The 16,186-nt window shown below is 47.2% G+C and overlaps 2 protein-coding genes across 3 annotated transcripts; both read left to right on the top strand.

Annotated features, from left to right (window-relative positions):
* Positions 1-4,087: 4,087 nt before the first annotated feature.
* On the top strand, positions 4,088-6,551 carry CCL14 (C-C motif chemokine ligand 14). 2 transcript variants are annotated; one of them, XM_037808518.1, is made up of 3 exons: positions 4,088-4,282; positions 5,813-5,924; positions 6,326-6,551. In XM_037808518.1, the coding sequence occupies exons 1-3, from the start codon at positions 4,207-4,209 to the stop codon at positions 6,411-6,413; spliced, it is 276 nt and encodes a 91-aa protein (XP_037664446.1). In that variant the 5' UTR covers positions 4,088-4,206; the 3' UTR covers positions 6,414-6,551. The 2 variants fall into 2 exon arrangements, with proteins under 2 accessions (XP_037664446.1, XP_037664445.1); XM_037808517.1 differs by having other exon boundaries at positions 4,095-4,282; positions 5,810-5,924.
* A 4,625-nt stretch (positions 6,552-11,176) lies between these two features.
* Positions 11,177-15,564, top strand: CCL16 (C-C motif chemokine ligand 16). Its single transcript, XM_037808512.1, has 3 exons — positions 11,177-11,367; positions 13,786-13,906; positions 14,313-15,564. The coding sequence occupies exons 1-3, from the start codon at positions 11,292-11,294 to the stop codon at positions 14,521-14,523; spliced, it is 408 nt and encodes a 135-aa protein (XP_037664440.1). The 5' UTR covers positions 11,177-11,291; the 3' UTR covers positions 14,524-15,564.
* Positions 15,565-16,186: the final 622 nt, after the last annotated feature.

The following is a 16,186-nucleotide window of genomic DNA, read 5'->3' as shown; positions in this document are numbered from 1 at the left end:
TCAATAAAATGAATATTAAAAAAAAAAGCATGCATCTCTTTAGCAATCAAAAAATAATGTAAGAGATTTAAAAAACATGAATCTTAATTGTCTTTTCAAGGATATAAAACAAAATGGGTCATTCCTTCACTTGCGTTAAATATTTGATTTTCTTTGTAAAGAAACCTTATCAAAGCTGTTTTATTATAAAAGAAATATACAATTGGAAAAAGTTTTAAACATGGTTAAATAAGTCCAACAACCAATTTTGAATTTTTAAAAGTAAACATGTTGGAAATTGTAAAAAAAATACTGGGTTGGGGGGGTGGGAATGTGCTTAAAAATTAAAAAAAAAAAAAACCAGAGTTGCACAGAAGTCATCAAAGCATGAAACAGTGAATGGAAACATCCATATTTTTACTATTTAACTTTTAGAACCAGAGACAAGTTTTGTAAATAGTATAGTCCATTCCCCTTTCCCTTGGTGAATATCGGGGGGCAGAAGGGGTCTCATCTGAAGACCCACTGATATTTTCTCCGGGTCCTGGACAGAGGGGTGACCCAAATGGCTGAGAGCAGCAGGGCCAATTTGCAGCCAGTGTGGCCAGGAGGTTGGTTACATATGGAAAGACTAAGCAAATAAACAAATATATTGGAGTTAATGGGAGCCAGATTTCGTACTACTTGAGTAGAGACGACAGAAATAGAAAAGGGAAAAGCTAAGATAAACCCTGTGGTGTTGATTTGGAATTGGAGGTATTGGTGAAAACTTTGGGTTTTGCATATAGGCAGATAGATGATGTAGAAATTGCTATAAATGTATGAAATAGATGTACATTGTACACACACTTGTACATATAGGCTTACGTATATTTCTAGCCCTATCCACTGAGAGGGCCTAAGCAGTGCCACCCCCATAGCAATGAGTATATCAGGCACCCAGATCTTGGCTTCTAAAAACTATTCTCCATTAAAGGGAACCAGGACTTACTGGCAAAATGGCTGCTTTCAGGGCTGGGCCAGGGGATGTACAAGATGAGCCTCTAACATCTTTTTGTGCCAAAATTTAAGAAAGCGAGGATAAAGAGTAAATCCTAAAATCTTCCAGAGTAGGGTAAAAAATAGATCCCCACAAATGAAAAAGAATTAGACAAGCATCAAACTGGCATAAAATTTGCAATTGGCCAGAGCTCTCATTAGCATTAACAAATGCTGTAAGACACCTAATCAAAGCCTTAAAAGTTCGAAGCAAATAGCTTAGAAGTAAATAACTGAAACTATCAAACTACAACCCAGTAGCCTTGACTCCTGAAGATGATTGTATAACAATGTAGCTTACAAGGGGTAACAGTGTGATTGTGAAAGCCTTGTGGATCACATTGCCTTTATCCAGTATATGGATGGATGAGTAGAAAAATGAGGACAAAAACTAAACAAAAAATAGGGTGGGGGGGGGATGACTTGGTTGTTCTTTTTTACTTTTATTTTTTATTCTTATTTTTACTTTTTCTGGTATAAGGAAAATGTTCAAAAAATGAATTTGGGTAATGAATGCACAACTATATGATGGTACTGTGAACACTAGATTATACACCACGGATGATTGTATGATATGTGAATATATCACAATAAAATTGAATTTTTAAAAAAAGTTCCAAGGAAAACATATTCTCATAGTCTCAATGTGGAATTCTATACTTAGTAAAAATATCAGTCAAGTGGGAGGGATTAGTAATGACTTCTTCAGACAAGCAGGGATTCAGAAACCACATGGCCCACACACTTTTTCTGTATTATGATTTCCTAAAATCTGTGTGCATGTATTACTTTGAAATTTTTTAAAATAGTGATTAAAATAGGCACTGCATACTCAGCAGTGGGCAACAGGAGAACATTTAAGATCTCCAGTTAGGTTGCCCCCACATTCCATTCATCCCCCTGTGTTGCAGTTTTCATTTACTTTTGGAGTCCCCCTCTAAGCTATGAGTCTCTGAGGCTGGGGTCATTTCATTCCCACCCGCCAAGCCTAGCACAGTTCCTGGCTTATGATCTCATGGTAGGAACAGTGATGTGAACACTAAATCTAGTCTCTTTTCCTCCTGTGCCCAGAGATAAACTATATATTCCAGTCCCTTTGTTATTAGGTTGAAGCCAGGTGACTTGATTTTGGTCATGAAGTATGCATGGAAGTAGCATGCACCATTTTCAAGCCTGGTCCAAGAAAATCTCCCAGTCCTCCATGGCCTCTCCCCTTTGGTAGCAAGCTTAGAGGCCTTGTGTTGAAGATAGTGGCATTGCAAGATACAAGATGCTTGGGTCCCCAATACACAGACTGTCATCCCACTGCTGATCCACAATGAACTGCGACAGGAGCAAGAAGTAAATCTTCATTGCCTGAGCCCCCTGAGATTTGAGGGTTGTTTGTTACAGCAGTTAGTCTATCCAGACTAATATATGTGGGAACTCGATAATTGCTTGAAAAATAAAGTAATTTCCTGGAAGTCTCCTAGCAACAATTTGGTAGATAGGCTTGTTTCAAAGAAAACCAAGAAGTAGATACTATTTCTTTCCAACTCATATCCTTCCCAGAAACAACTTGCTTCCTTAGATTGTTCTTAATGGCAATTGTTATCATTTGACTTGAGGAATTTGGTGTTGTTATTCTTGATAACAAACACAGAAAGAACTCTAATTAATGACTATCTCTGCATCTAACTGTAAGAATTCACCAATTCCCATGAGAAACACATACTTAGACCTGGTTCCATTCATTTATTAATCCTTCATCTAAAATATTTATAAATCACCTGCTATATGCTAGGCTCTATGAGGAAAGGACAAAGATAAGTAACAGATATTCCCTGCCCTGATGCTTCCAGTGAGAAGATACAAACAGCCATCTAACCACAAAGGCAAGCAGAATGGGAAAGTGCCCCCAAGAAGAGCACAGTGCAGGGGTGCGTCTCTGCACTGAGAGTCTGCAGGGGTGGGATCCAGCCGCAGCCCTGCATCTACATCATTGCATGAACACGAGCAAGTCACTGGTACCTTCTGAGCCCCAACTTCCTCCTCAATAAATGGCAAACTCAGGCTAACATAAGGATGGCAAATGCATAGCATGCAAGCTGCACCATAGCAGAAGCCACCCCTTCTGATGTGCCTGGACATGGCCCCAGAATAGTTTCCAAGCAGAGCTCCAGTCCACCACTAGTCAATGAATCCTATTAGCCACCCCCTGAAATAGGCATTCCTTAAGGTTCCTTTCAAGCTTCTCTTTAATGAAAGTCAGACACCAGGAGATCCCAAAGGAATCCACTGCCTGAGTTCAGAAAAGACTAAAACTACAGACTTTGTAGAGAAGCCAAGCCAACCAGGGATATTCCCAGAGAAAGCTTAGTTGAGGCTCCCCATGTTTCTTTATAGTATAGAGGTTAAGAGCACAGACTTGGGAGCTAGACTGCCTGGGTTCGAACCTCAGTTCCACTTATCAGCAGTCAAAACTTGGGCAAAGTCTGTGCCTCTGTTGCCTTAACTGCTGTTGTAAAGATTAAATGTGCTCATGTTCATTTGGGACAGTGGTTAGTAGGTATAGCAAACATTATATAAGTGTTTATTAAATAAATTAGCTACTGGGCATATCTTAGCACTTCTTTGCCCCAAAGTATGGTGAGGGGGTGGGAATGAGGCTGGGAGACATAGATTCTGCCCACCTCATTGGTGAGACCTGTCCTGGGGGGACCCAGTCTTTCCCCCCACTACCCCAAATCCCCTCTGATCTCCAGACAAACCAATCGTGTATCTCTAGCCCCCATATGGCCCTGTTCTGAAGCCTGGAACAGGAATACAGCATAGGATGTATCCCAGTCTCGAGATCTCAAATTGCTAAGTCTGAGACAGTGTGCCCAGCCCCTGTGCTCATGGTTACATCTAAGGAAGGGCTGATATCAAAGGAGTTAAACTCTGATATGAGCTGGGAATGGAAGGCAACTTCCTCCCTGAAATCTTGGCTCTCTGTGCTTCCTTCACTCCACCCTCAACAAATATGCAGGATATGAAAATGCTGAGGCATCTGCTACTTTGTACTTCCCTTTGAACTTGTAAATTCTTTATTTAAAAAATAGATATATATTGCCATGCTGATCATTTCTCAGTAATTCCTCGCCCCAGGAGCCTCAGGAGCCCCCAGGTCAGCTCTGCTCCTGCAGTGGCTCCCCCAAATACAGGAGGATGAAGTTCCTCAGTTTGGCCATCTCCTTCCTCATCATCTCCACCGCGCTCGGGTCCAAGCGTGAATTCTCCTCACGTGAGTCCAGTGCCGTGTCTTCCTTCTGACCTAGCTCTTGGGGGAAATAAGCAGGAATAAGGTGTTGGGGAGAAGAGGAGCAGTGCAAGGAGATCAGGTATCTTACTAAACTGGTTGCATCCTCTCCCTTCCCAGGACCGCTCCCCCTTCCCTCCAGGACAGGGAGCAAGTCCAGCCCACCTCCCCACTTCCTCACTTCATCCAGGTTTGGCACTAAGCCAGAGGGTGACCCTTCCCCATTTGGGGGCATTGTCCCCAGGGAGAGTGAGGGGCAGTATTTGAAGCACCTCGAGTCCATTTCATCCATTGGCTTAGCCTGTGGAGATTTGGGCCCAGGCTGCTTCCAGGGCTACCCCCACCCCATGAGTGCAGTCTGGCCTAGGTATGGGCTGGGGAAATCAGGACAATGTGTGGTCCCTCCTAGGCCACCCTTTTCCAGCTCATTTCTTAGGGTGAACTGCCTTGAAAGGCAACAAAGACTATTGATGAGGATAAAATCCTCAACCTTCTATTTCCCCTTGTTTCCTTTCTGGAATCTGGGGGAACCCCAGAACATTGTGGAAATAAAGCTGGTCTAAAGTTAATAGGGCTCTGGACAGTCTGATTTGCCTCTCTGAAAACTCATCTGTCAGCTCAGAGGAATAAAGTGGGGAGAGTCTGCACTAGAAAGTGTCGCAGGGACCAGAGGATGCCTTATTCGATTCTTTGACTACTGAAGAGGGTGCACGAGATGTGCTGCATTGCAGGGAGGCCTTTCCCTGCCCATCCAGGCCTCTGGCCCCATCGGTGACCGCTGAGGCTGTGGCAACGACACACTCATGTTTCTCTCCAGGTTACTTAGAGAATATGTACACCCCCGATTCCTCCACGCTGTACCCAAGGCGCAGACTCGCTTGTTCAGAGCCCTTGCCCTGAAACACCTTCTGAGCAACCTCAAGCATGGAGCGACTTCACCGTCACCCCCATGCACCTCCTGTAAGAGCCATGAAAGTTCCAAACTGGATAGTCACCTTAATCCAGTGACTTTCAAACTTTTTAAAATCATGAAACCCTTTCTTCAAGCAATCTTACATTGAGGGCCAATATGTAAAGCAGAAAAGGGTTGAACCACGTACAGTATCCAAGACTCCTCTCTCAAAGGCTTCAATCCCTCCGAGGCAGCCCCTGAGCCCCCAGAGCCCCCGGGAGCTGAGTTTAGAAACTACCCAACCTCATTTACAGATGAGGGAACTGCAAAAAGAGAGGAAGTAAAGCAGTTGTGGGCACAAAGCCAGCAAGGGCAAGGATGGGTTCGAACCCGAATAAGGACTTCTCTGCGAGCCTGCCCCTTCTCGAACAATTCCTGAGCCGAAGGTCGCAGCCAGTCTTCTGGGAGGGGTCGGAGAAAGGGAAGGAAGGTGATTGCTGGTGAAGGGAAGAGGGAGAGAGGAGCCAGAGGGGAAATGTCAAGAGGGAGAAGAGGGAACTGAAGCTCTTCAAAGCTCCCTTCCGAGCCCCTTCTCAGCTCCCTCCACGCTTTCTCCTTAGAAGGACCTTACCACCCCGCCGACTGCTGCATCTCCTACATTAGCTTCAAGTTCCCGCGGTTCCGATTGTCGAGTTATTATGAGACCAGCAGCCAGTGCTCCAAGCCCGGAATTGTGTAGGTAGCACCCACACACCACATTGGGAGAGGGAGGAGGGAGGACACAGAAGGAAACCCCACAGGGTGTCTTCCAGGTATGTCAACACCACGGGAGAGCAGCCGAGGGGCAACCAGGGGCTTCCTGCCTGGCTGGGCCCTGCAGGGAGCCAGGTGTGTGTGGTGGGGGCAGGGGAAGCTGGCCCCATGGAGGGAGAGGCGTCAGGGAGGGGAGGAGAAGGTGGGGAGGCCCTTCTCACAGGGCCCCGAAGGGCTGGGCAGCTTATCTCAGAGAGGAGGCTGGGCCTGGGCTGCCTCCAACAAAGGTGGAGTGTGGAGTTTGTAGGAGGAGAGAGGGAAGATGGGCTCTCCTCCCTAGATCTGCACCGTCGGTTGCAAGCCTCCTCCCTCTTGCTCCACAGCTTCATTACCAAAAAGGGCTACTCCATCTGTGCCAACCCCAGTGACAGCTGGGTCCAAGACTACATCAAGGACATGGAGGAGAACTGAGTGGCCCAGAAGTGGTGGGGAAGGTCACAGCTTGGAGTCTGAAAGAGAAGAGGTCGAGAATCCCCTTTTTTCCCCAACTCTCAGCCCCAGCCACTCCCTTGGAGCTGCTCTGCCTTGAATTAAAGATCATCCACGCTCTTTCCTGCTCTCATTCATTTCTACTGGATTTATCTGTGGCAGTGGACTGAGGATGCTGGTGAGCCAACTGGGGTGTGATATCCTCAGCAGAAAGCCTTACTCTGCAGAAGGATTGCCAGACCCTGGGGCAAAACATGGGCCAGGCCTGCGATGGGAGGAGTAGGAAATGGAAAGTGAGAAAGAGGCTCAGTGTAAAGACCACCTCTTCAACAACATTCATAATAAACAGACACCATGTTCTTAGCACTTTCTACATTCCAAACACTCTGCTAAGCAATCTGCATACATCATCTTATTTCAGCCTCACAAGTGTAAAAGCTAAGGATTACAATCTGATTTTATAGGCAAATCTTCCTAAAGTCCTCTCAATAACAAACTCCAGAGTCCTTTTTTCTGTGCTTCTCCCAAGATCTTTTTTCCCTGCTATTTGGGATAGGAATGATTCATGAACCCATTTTATCCAATCACTTTCCCTCCACTTATACACACAAGGTTGTATTATATTATTTTGCTCATCATTGTATCCCCTGCTAGGCCTAGAAGAAAACCTGGCCCATACCAGGTACTCAGGAAATGGATGGGAGGATGGAGGGATGGATGGATGGATGGATGAATGGATGGATGGATGGATGGAAGGAAGGAAGGATGGGTGAATGGATGGATGGAAGGGTGGTTGGGTGGAAGGGTGGATGGATGGATGGAAGGGTGGATGGAAGGGTCGATGAATGGATGTTTGGATGGATAGACAGATGGATAATTGGATCAATTGGTGGGTGGGTGGAATGAGACAGGAATCAAGAGGAGACCTATACTCCCAAAAGAATAACCAGGCATATTGTTTCTTCAAAATCCCATCTTCAGGGCTCAAGGAGGAGCTTCATGTACTAAGGTTATGAGCATACCCAGGGCAGGGACTTTATGGCCACAATTCTCTAGCCTCCAGCCTTCCACAGACAAGAGCCAAGAGGAGGCCCGAATGCTAAAGGTAAAACCAGGCCTCCTCAGACCGCCTCACCTCCATAAACAGAGGTCAAGGGGATACCCAAGTTATGTGCCTCCTCTACCCTCACAAAAAGCTACAGCTTCATCATCACCAACTGCCTTGAACCCTCTGGGACTAACTGCATTATGCTTTATTTATGAGCAGTCATGCCAAGCAGTAAGCTCTTTCAGCATCTGCACATTCCCTGCCTGCCTTCTACATCTCTCAACTCCTCAAATCCTCCTCCTGTCCCTCTGTTTCATCAATGGCAAAGTCTCCTATATCTTCAGTATCTTCTCTTAATGTTGCCTTTAACCCCTCACTCAGAGCAACACTGGCTCTCCCCTCAATTGGCTTCCTAAGCAGCCTTTTTGAGTGCTAACAGCTTTATCTCCCTCAGCACCCCTGGCCCCTTGTTGACACAGCCAGGCTGTGGCAGAGGCTCTACATGCTCTTCTTTTGTCCTGGACCCACAGTTGGTACAGGGGTGTCAACCCCACTGGGTCTTTTACAGGGACCTCTTGGGCTGGGCCACCTGAGTGCTGTGAGCTCAGGAAAGGGATTCACAACCAGAGGGGAAATGGAGGGGGGTGGAATATTCTCAGAGTCAAGCATTGAAGGATGCAGTACGGTTGACCAAGCAAAGAATGAGGGAAGGGTATTCTAGGGAGAGGGAACAGCAGAAGCAAAGAGCAAAAGGAGTGAAAGAGTAGGAGTATTAAGGTAACTGCATGTGGTTCCTTATGGCTGAGAGACAGGGCACAAAGCGAAAAGTGGGGGATACCAGCTCACTCGGGAAGGAAACTGAACACCAGACGAGGGATTCTGCATCTTAATCTGAATGCAAAAGGAAATCTTTGGGGGAAAAAAAATCATGCCGATGAAAGAAACCAGACACAGAGTACTTCCAATCATATGATTCCATTTATATAAAATGTAAATATAAACAAATCGATTGAAACAGAAATTGATTAGTCATTACGTAGGGGTGGGGATGGATAGAGGGATTGAGAGGTGACTGTATGGAGTTTTTCTTTTTGGAGTAATGAAAATGTTCCAAAATTGATTGTGGTGATGAATGCACAGTTCTGTGAATACAACAAAAGCCACTGATTGTACACTTTGAATGGATTGTACGGTATGTGAACATATCTCAATAAAACTGCTTTTTTAAAGAAGGAAGCTTTTGTTGGTTTCCTAGCAGTGGAGCAATCAGGTCAGGTTTGCATTTGAGGAAGCCGTGGACAGAGACGAGTGGGAGGGAGCACAGGGAAGGGAGAGCAGTTGGGGACTGTTAGGTAGCCCTGCTCACAGCCTGAGCTGGAGCATGGAGCACGGGGTGGGAAGAGACAGGCTCTGCCACAGCCGAGGTTGTGGGGGGGAGGGGCGTCAAAACTGCACAGCCATCCTCTGTGCTTTTGACCATCCCCCTCCTCCCCAGCTCCTGGAACCCTTTCTCTTCGCCCTCTGGAGCTCAGGCCCAACCACAGAAGAGTCCCACACATCCACATTTTACCTCGGATCCCCTGTCCCAGCTCCTCTTCTGCCCAGACATGGCACAGTGGAAAGCCCTCGTAGGTGAACTAAAATGCCTTAAAAACCCAAGGTTTCCCAGGGATTTGCCAGCCAAAGCTGATCTGCCCAGCCAATGTGTGGTGGGTTGTTTCAGGGATCATCTGTTCTGGAGGTTTGGGAAAATGGCGTGGTGGGAGGACATGGGGGTAGGGAGGCAGGAATGCGAGCCCAGCAGTGTTCCATGACATTAATTCCTAAGGAAATAAGCACAAAAGCCCTCTGACACTGGAGCAATAACAGAAATGGACACTGATACTGATCAGCAATTTTCCAGAAAGAAAGATTGCAACCAGGGTGTTTGCAAAGATTAAATATCATTAATTCCAATTACTGAGCACAAGCCAATTTCTTGATGAATCGAGTGATGGTGAAGAGCTGAGCTTTTGCATTAAACAGGCCCAGGGTTGGTTCTGACTGCACTGCTAACTAAGCTATTAAATCTCTTAAAGCCTCAATTTCTTAATTTGCAAAATGAAAGGAAAATAACCCAATTTATAAGGTTGTTATAATATATAATATAAGGTACAAATTTAGCATGCTGTCTGGCATGTGGTAAGTGCTTGACGGATTGTACTTATTGTTTAAATGAGCTAATATAAGTAAAGCATTTTAAAAGGTACCTGGCACATAGTAAGCACTGTATAAGCATTTGCTAAATAAATATCATGAGCTCTATGTCACAGCAATCCAATCAGACAGACATTATTATCCCCATTTTACAGATCAGGAGAATGGCTCAGAGAGTTTAAGCAACTTGTCCAAAGTCACACAGCCGGTCAATGACAAAACGAGTCCTTGAAGTTGTGTTTGATTCCTAAATTTGTGATCTTTAAACTCCACCAGAGCCTTATAAACGGCAAAGCATAAAATAAACATCATTATAATGACGATAAATAATAATATTGCTAGTATGAACCCAAGACAGTGACAGTTCAGACACACCCATTCCAAAACAAGAAGATGAGTTAGAGGTGCCACTCCTCTCCCCGTAGACATAATCTGCTCCATCATATTCATCCAACTGAGCATTTATTGAAATTTTGGATACTTCTTCACTGGTCACAGGGTCTCCTATTTCTTTGTCCTTCAAGGGGGTTCAAGGTGTGTCTCAATTGCTCACTACAATAACCCTCCACCAACTGGGGGGACGGTGACCAGGGGGTCTCCTAGGATGAGGTCCTGAGGCAGCTAAAGACAGAATGAAGAAGGGAGAACTTGTGGACAGGTCACTCCAAGAGACAAGCTGATTCAGTCAGGAGCTAGGCCGGCCAGGCAGCAGCTGGAAGTCAAGGCACACGGGAGCAGACGTCCAGCACACCGGGTTGGCGCGCCCACCCCTGGTCATTATCAGCCTTGGTGGAGGGTTGGATGACCCATTAAGCCTGGGCACCCAGAAGGGATCAGCCCACTAGACCTAAAACCTGCCAAGAGTCGAAGGTCCTAAGAGATAAAGAACATCGACCCATAAACCAAACACCAGAGCAACAAGCAGGGAGCCCAGGGACAGGCACATTGTTTCTTCAACATACCAGTGGCATAGTCTGTAACGTGAAAGAATGTGAGCTCAGTCATGTGTCCTGTGGCTGGGGTTGGGGGACATCCTCTCAGAGGCCACTAAACCCTACTCTTGCCTTGGTCTGTGCTCTCTAATCCTGTGTTACATCCAGCCTCCCAGAGACCAGTCACCTTAGGGAAACTGGGACTATTCAATCCTCTCTCCCCAGGGTAGAGAAGGTGCCGGGGACCTCACCAGACAAAATCGCCTCCTGCCCATGGGACCTTGGACAATTTATTTACCCTCCCTAAACCTCAGTGACCTCATCTGTAAAATAGGAGGAATAATCATGACTTCATGGGTCTGTCGTGAGGATTAAATTCAGCGGGCATGCAAAGTGGCTGGCCACAGCACCCACCTGCCTTGCCTTCCCTTCCCCTATTTCAGCCCCTCCACCCCAAGCCTGAGTTCAAATCTCATTGAACTCAACTCGGAGCCAGGCCCCGCCCTCCGCTGCCAGCCCCAGGCCTCCCTTTTGGCAAGTGCCAAGGTCCATTGCGTCTCCTCTTCCATCAGCTCTGAAGTGGTCAGAGTCCAGAAGGCTGAGCGGCCGGAGGACGGATGACCAGCAGCAAGGAGGGCCTCTGCTCTCAGCTCTCCTCTGAAGCTGTCTCGTCCCACTGAGAGGATGCAGGTCTCCACCGCTGCCCTCTTTCTCCTCCACCTCGCCCTCACCATTCCTCCTGCTTTTCACTGTCAGCCAAGTGAGTCCACTCATCCCCATCATCCCCGCAGGCAGGAGAGGGAACAGCGTCGCTGGCAGTGAGGAGAACCGAGAACACTGTCAGGTTTCTGTCCTCTTCAGCCCCAAGGGCCTCTCCCCACTGTCATCCACGGCTGCTGCCCTCAAATTCTCCCCTTTGCAGACCCTGAAAGGGGTTGGGCACTTCCAGGAATCTGGGTCAAGGGTTACCTCCAGAGTCCCAAGGATGGAGAGCAGGAATGCTCATTTAGGAGGAGCCAAGGAAGTAGCAGAACAGACAATAATGAATGTATGCCATGGAGGGCAGGGCGAGGCAAGTGGATGAGAAAAGCAGAAGATGCTCTGGGAGAGAAGGCCTAAATGAGTTTGGGGGGCAGGCTGAAGGACCTGTTTGAGACTAAGCCCAGGAATGAGGAGTCTGAACCTAGACAGCCCTAGGCATGGATTGCCTAGGGACTATCGTGGCAGCAAAAGGAGTCTCCCAACAGGCTGGCCAAGGGTGACATTTGGGGGATCCGTGATCCTCTTCTCCATCCCCCAGCCTAGGACTAAATAAAGTCTGTAGAAAGGAGGAAAGAGATCAAAAGGTTTGGGACCAGAAGAGAGGATTCTTGGGGTCTATGGAGAATGGGTTTGCTTTGCTCCCACCCCCTACCCATTGCCTTTGCCATCGTCTACGAGGACCTGGAGACTGGTGAGAGATTAGGATACTCAGCCCTTCAACATGACCAGCCCTTCTTTTCTCCCTGTAGGCTACCTTGGCTTGTAGTCTGGCTTAACTGCCTGGATAAACACTCGGGGATCAAGGGTCAAGCGTACCATGCAATCTGTCCACATACTCTCAGGATGACCCTGGTATTTGCAAACTTTGCTTTGAGAACCAGGGATGTGAGTGTCACATATGGAGGGACTATGTGCAGAGTTGCCTCTGGTGGGTGGGAGGGGGACAACAATACCCTTTAGGGAGGTCAGTCGGGCCAGTGCAATGGGTACCAGCTTCAAGTAAGAGAAAATGGCCCACCCAAAGCATGCATCAGCCAAATGGTGCTCTCAAGATGTCCCAAACTTTGCCACCAGCTGTAGGTCAGGCTACAAAGGGATTTGTACTCTGAGGTTGTTGAGGGTGGGGTTGGTCTCTGGCCTGGCCTCCTTGTGTGATAATCCTAACTGATTGGTAATCAAGGAAGCGCAAGAGGAGCACTAACAACCAACTTAGTTCAGCATCCTTGGGAGGGTCCAAGTAAGGAAGAGAAAACCATTTCCAGTGAAAGAAGAGTGGTCATTTACTACGATTTGCTGTTAATCATAATGACATGATTGAGCTTTACTGTGTGCCAAGCTCTGAGTCAAGAGCCTTCAAGCACTTTCTCAATTAATCCTCACCAATGATCCTAGGACATAAGTATCTTTTCACCCTCATTTAATGAATGAAGAAGCTAAAACCTAGAAGATTAAGAAATCTGTGCATGATTCAAATCATTCAGTGAGGATTCCAACGCAAACTGTTTGACACCAAAGCCTAAATAGTACATTTTTAACTCCTGCCCTAACCTCCTGTCTTTCATTGCTCCACCCTCTCACCCTCCTCCTTGCTCTCAGCCTCTCTATTGCATTTAGGATAAAATCCAAACTCCCTGCCACAGCTCAGAAAGGGCTGGGGGCCTCCCTCTCCTCTCTCTCCAGTTTCACCTCTTCCCACTCCCTCCTTCTCACCTTGCACTCCAGCCACTCCACACAAGCTCGGATGTCCCAGACACCCCAAGCTTCTCCTACCTTCAAGGTTGTTGTGCATTTCTGTCTTCCAGATCCTACAGCACTTTGTCTAAACCCTACTCAACCTTGCTTCAAGAATCAACTCCTCCTGGCACCACCTTCTTCAGGGTTTCTACCTCAACCAACCACCCAGGGTGGACTAGAGGCCCCTCACTCCATTCTCTTTCCATCTACTCCATCAGGTCTATCATGGGCCACATTCTAGAGTCATTTATCTTTTCACTTCCTCTTTTTGTCTTGTCTAGTCTGGAAGATACTCAAGGATAGTGCCTATGGCTTCCTCATATTTTTACCCCCATAGAGTCTGGCATGTAATATAACCTCAAGACATGTTTGCTAAATGAAGGAATGAATAAGCAAAAGAGTGAATCGACTCCCTCCAGGGCAGATTCCTCGGCAAATGCAATTAACAACTGAGTCACTGGAACTTGATGGGGCCCAATTTGGAGGCTGAAGTTTCCACGTGTATGTCCTCCACAGGGGTTCATCTGTTTCACTTTCTCTATTACCCATCAAACTAGAATCAGTTCTTGCTAACAGATGACTTTGCTATCAGAGGAGAGGAATATAACTGATGGGAGATGAAGGGGAAGTCGTGGTCTTGCCCTCGGCCTCACTGGCTCAGCTTTCAATGTGATTCCTTCAGAAATTCCTGAGTCATTGAACCCGGCGCCCAACTGCTGCGTGAAGTATCATGAGAAGGTATTGCCAAGGAAACTGGTGGCAGGATACACAAAGGCCTTGAATTGTTACCTGCCAGCAATCATGTGAGTTCATCCTGCAGATATTCCAGTGAAGAGGGGTGGGAAACCCAGGGGCAAGAATGCGGGTCTTCATGCTAGAAGCAAAGGATGGGTGAGGATATGGGCTTTTAATCTCATGGGTTTAATTCCAGATCTTGCCATGGATTACTGTGTGGGCCAATAAATGGTGGCCATAATGAAACCCAAGCCGAGGGGCTAGGCTGAGTGGGGAAGGGATGGAGAGACGGGACGACATGGTCTTGGGCCAGAGAAGGAGGCCTTTGGGGGGATGCAGGGAGGGGAGGCCTAGGGATGCTATAAGCAGCATGAGCTCCCATGCGAGCAAAGGTGGGGTTGGGGGGCTGGACCCCCACCCTACCACAGTCACGGAACTCCCACAGCCCATGACAATCTAACTCTGCCTCCACAGTTTCATCACCAGAAAGAACCGAGAAGTCTGCGCCAACCCCAATGACAGCTGGGTCCAAGAGTACATCAAGGATCCCAATCTACCTTTGCTTCCCCCCAGGAGCTTGGTCCGGGTTAAAACTGCTGTGTCAGGCAAGGCCAACCCTAGACCTTCAACTCCCCATGATGCCCAGGCCTCAGTGGAAGCCCAGGTTTGGAGAAGACAGGTGTAACTCTGTGAAAACACGGGCAACCTTGTGGTCTGAACCAGCCCATTCACATCCAAAGAAACAGTGATCAAAAGCAGTAAAAGGACTTTGAATGTTTTTCTTAGTGTCTGGAGGAAATGCCCAAGTTAAAGGAGGAGGGCAGGCAAGACATTCTTAACACATGCAAAAACATCTTTCACACCCCCCTCTCTCTGCTTTCATTTCTCACCTCACGCCAATATGCCAGTCATTCTAAATAAGTCTGTCCAGCTTCCCAACCAGCCAGGTCATCTCTGGTCTACAGATCTGTACCCACTGGTCTACAGATCTGTGCCCACTGGGAGCCCCACAGACCTCTTGGCTTTTTCAGTCCCTCCATCTCCTGTTTCTGCATCTAATTTTTCTCCCATTGTTCTTTTCTTTTCAAATATAAATCTTATGGCCTTTTTCCAACTCATTGCCCAGGAAACAGCATAACTTGCTCTTTGCAGGCCAGAATGGGAGTGAAGCTCTGAATATGCACATGTTAATCCTTTTTGTCCCTGTTGCAGAGGCTCTGCTGGGTCCCCCAGTGTTTGGCCTTCCTCAGGGTGACATGGGTACGGAGAGAGCCCAAAACAAAAGAGGTCCCGGTCTCTAGCTCCCACAGAGCAGAGGAAGAGCCTTAGACCAAGTTCAGGGCAAAAATCTTAGTCCAAATCAAGCAGATGAAAAATAAAACTCCCTTTATTTCCACCTTGATTCCTAACTTTTTGCCGCCTTTCTGCCAGGATGGAAGACGCCTACTCAGTTTTTTTCAGGAGCTTCTCCACATTCCCCTGCAGATTCTGTCGAGGTTGGGGGCAGGTTGGGGGTGGGAGTGTTTCCGTGGCACCAAGGTCAGGCATATGTACTCAGTCTCCCCTTCTCTCCATCACTCTGTCTCCAGTTCAGCAGCGGGAGGCTGACTCAGACCACATTAAACACCCCCAAAATGCTGATACAAAGGCAAAACAAAAATCAAGCAACTAATGCTATATAATGAAGAGAAACAAATAAACTTGGTGAAATGATCATTCTGAAAAATGGCCATTCAGTGAGTTGGGTTTTGGTAAACTGCCCCATAACTGCCCTCAGTGACCATGTGGGTAACACATGAGCCTGCCTCCCCACCCCAGCCCAAGCTGATCTACCTGCCATGGCCACCTGGCCCCAGCTGGCTGATCACACTGTCACTCACAGAGATTTGAAATTTGCACCCAAGATACACAAACAGGTCACTATTTTTGTAGAATGGGGTTTCTGGCAGTGTCCCAGGACTGTGCTCTATAGTCCCTGAGCTGTCCCATTTCCTGCTTGGAGGTCCAGCTGGTCTTTCAGTTCCCTGAGATGCCCCAGCATCCTTCCTATTACCTCCTTTTGGTTTACAGTAACCAGAGTTAGCAGATCTTGGTTTCTATTACTTGCAGCAAAAGCACGTTAACTTGTACAACAACACACTGATCATGCAAGGGCAGCTGAGGTGTGGGGGGAGGGGAGGGCGGAGGCTCTGCCAAAATGCTGATACAAAGGCAAAACACAAATCAGGCAACTAACACTGTATAATGAAGAGAAACAAATAAATTTGGCCCTTGGCCCTTGGCCCTCCACAGGGGCCAGGGCTATTGCTTGAATTCCAACCTGGGCTCTGAGCTTGAGCTCCTTTATA

Source organism: Choloepus didactylus, chromosome 18 (assembly GCF_015220235.1).
Source record: "Choloepus didactylus isolate mChoDid1 chromosome 18, mChoDid1.pri, whole genome shotgun sequence".
Classification (NCBI taxonomy): Eukaryota; Metazoa; Chordata; class Mammalia; order Pilosa; family Megalonychidae; genus Choloepus; species Choloepus didactylus.
Note: the sequence above shows the minus strand (reverse complement) of the source record. Positions and strands in the feature narration are given on the sequence as shown.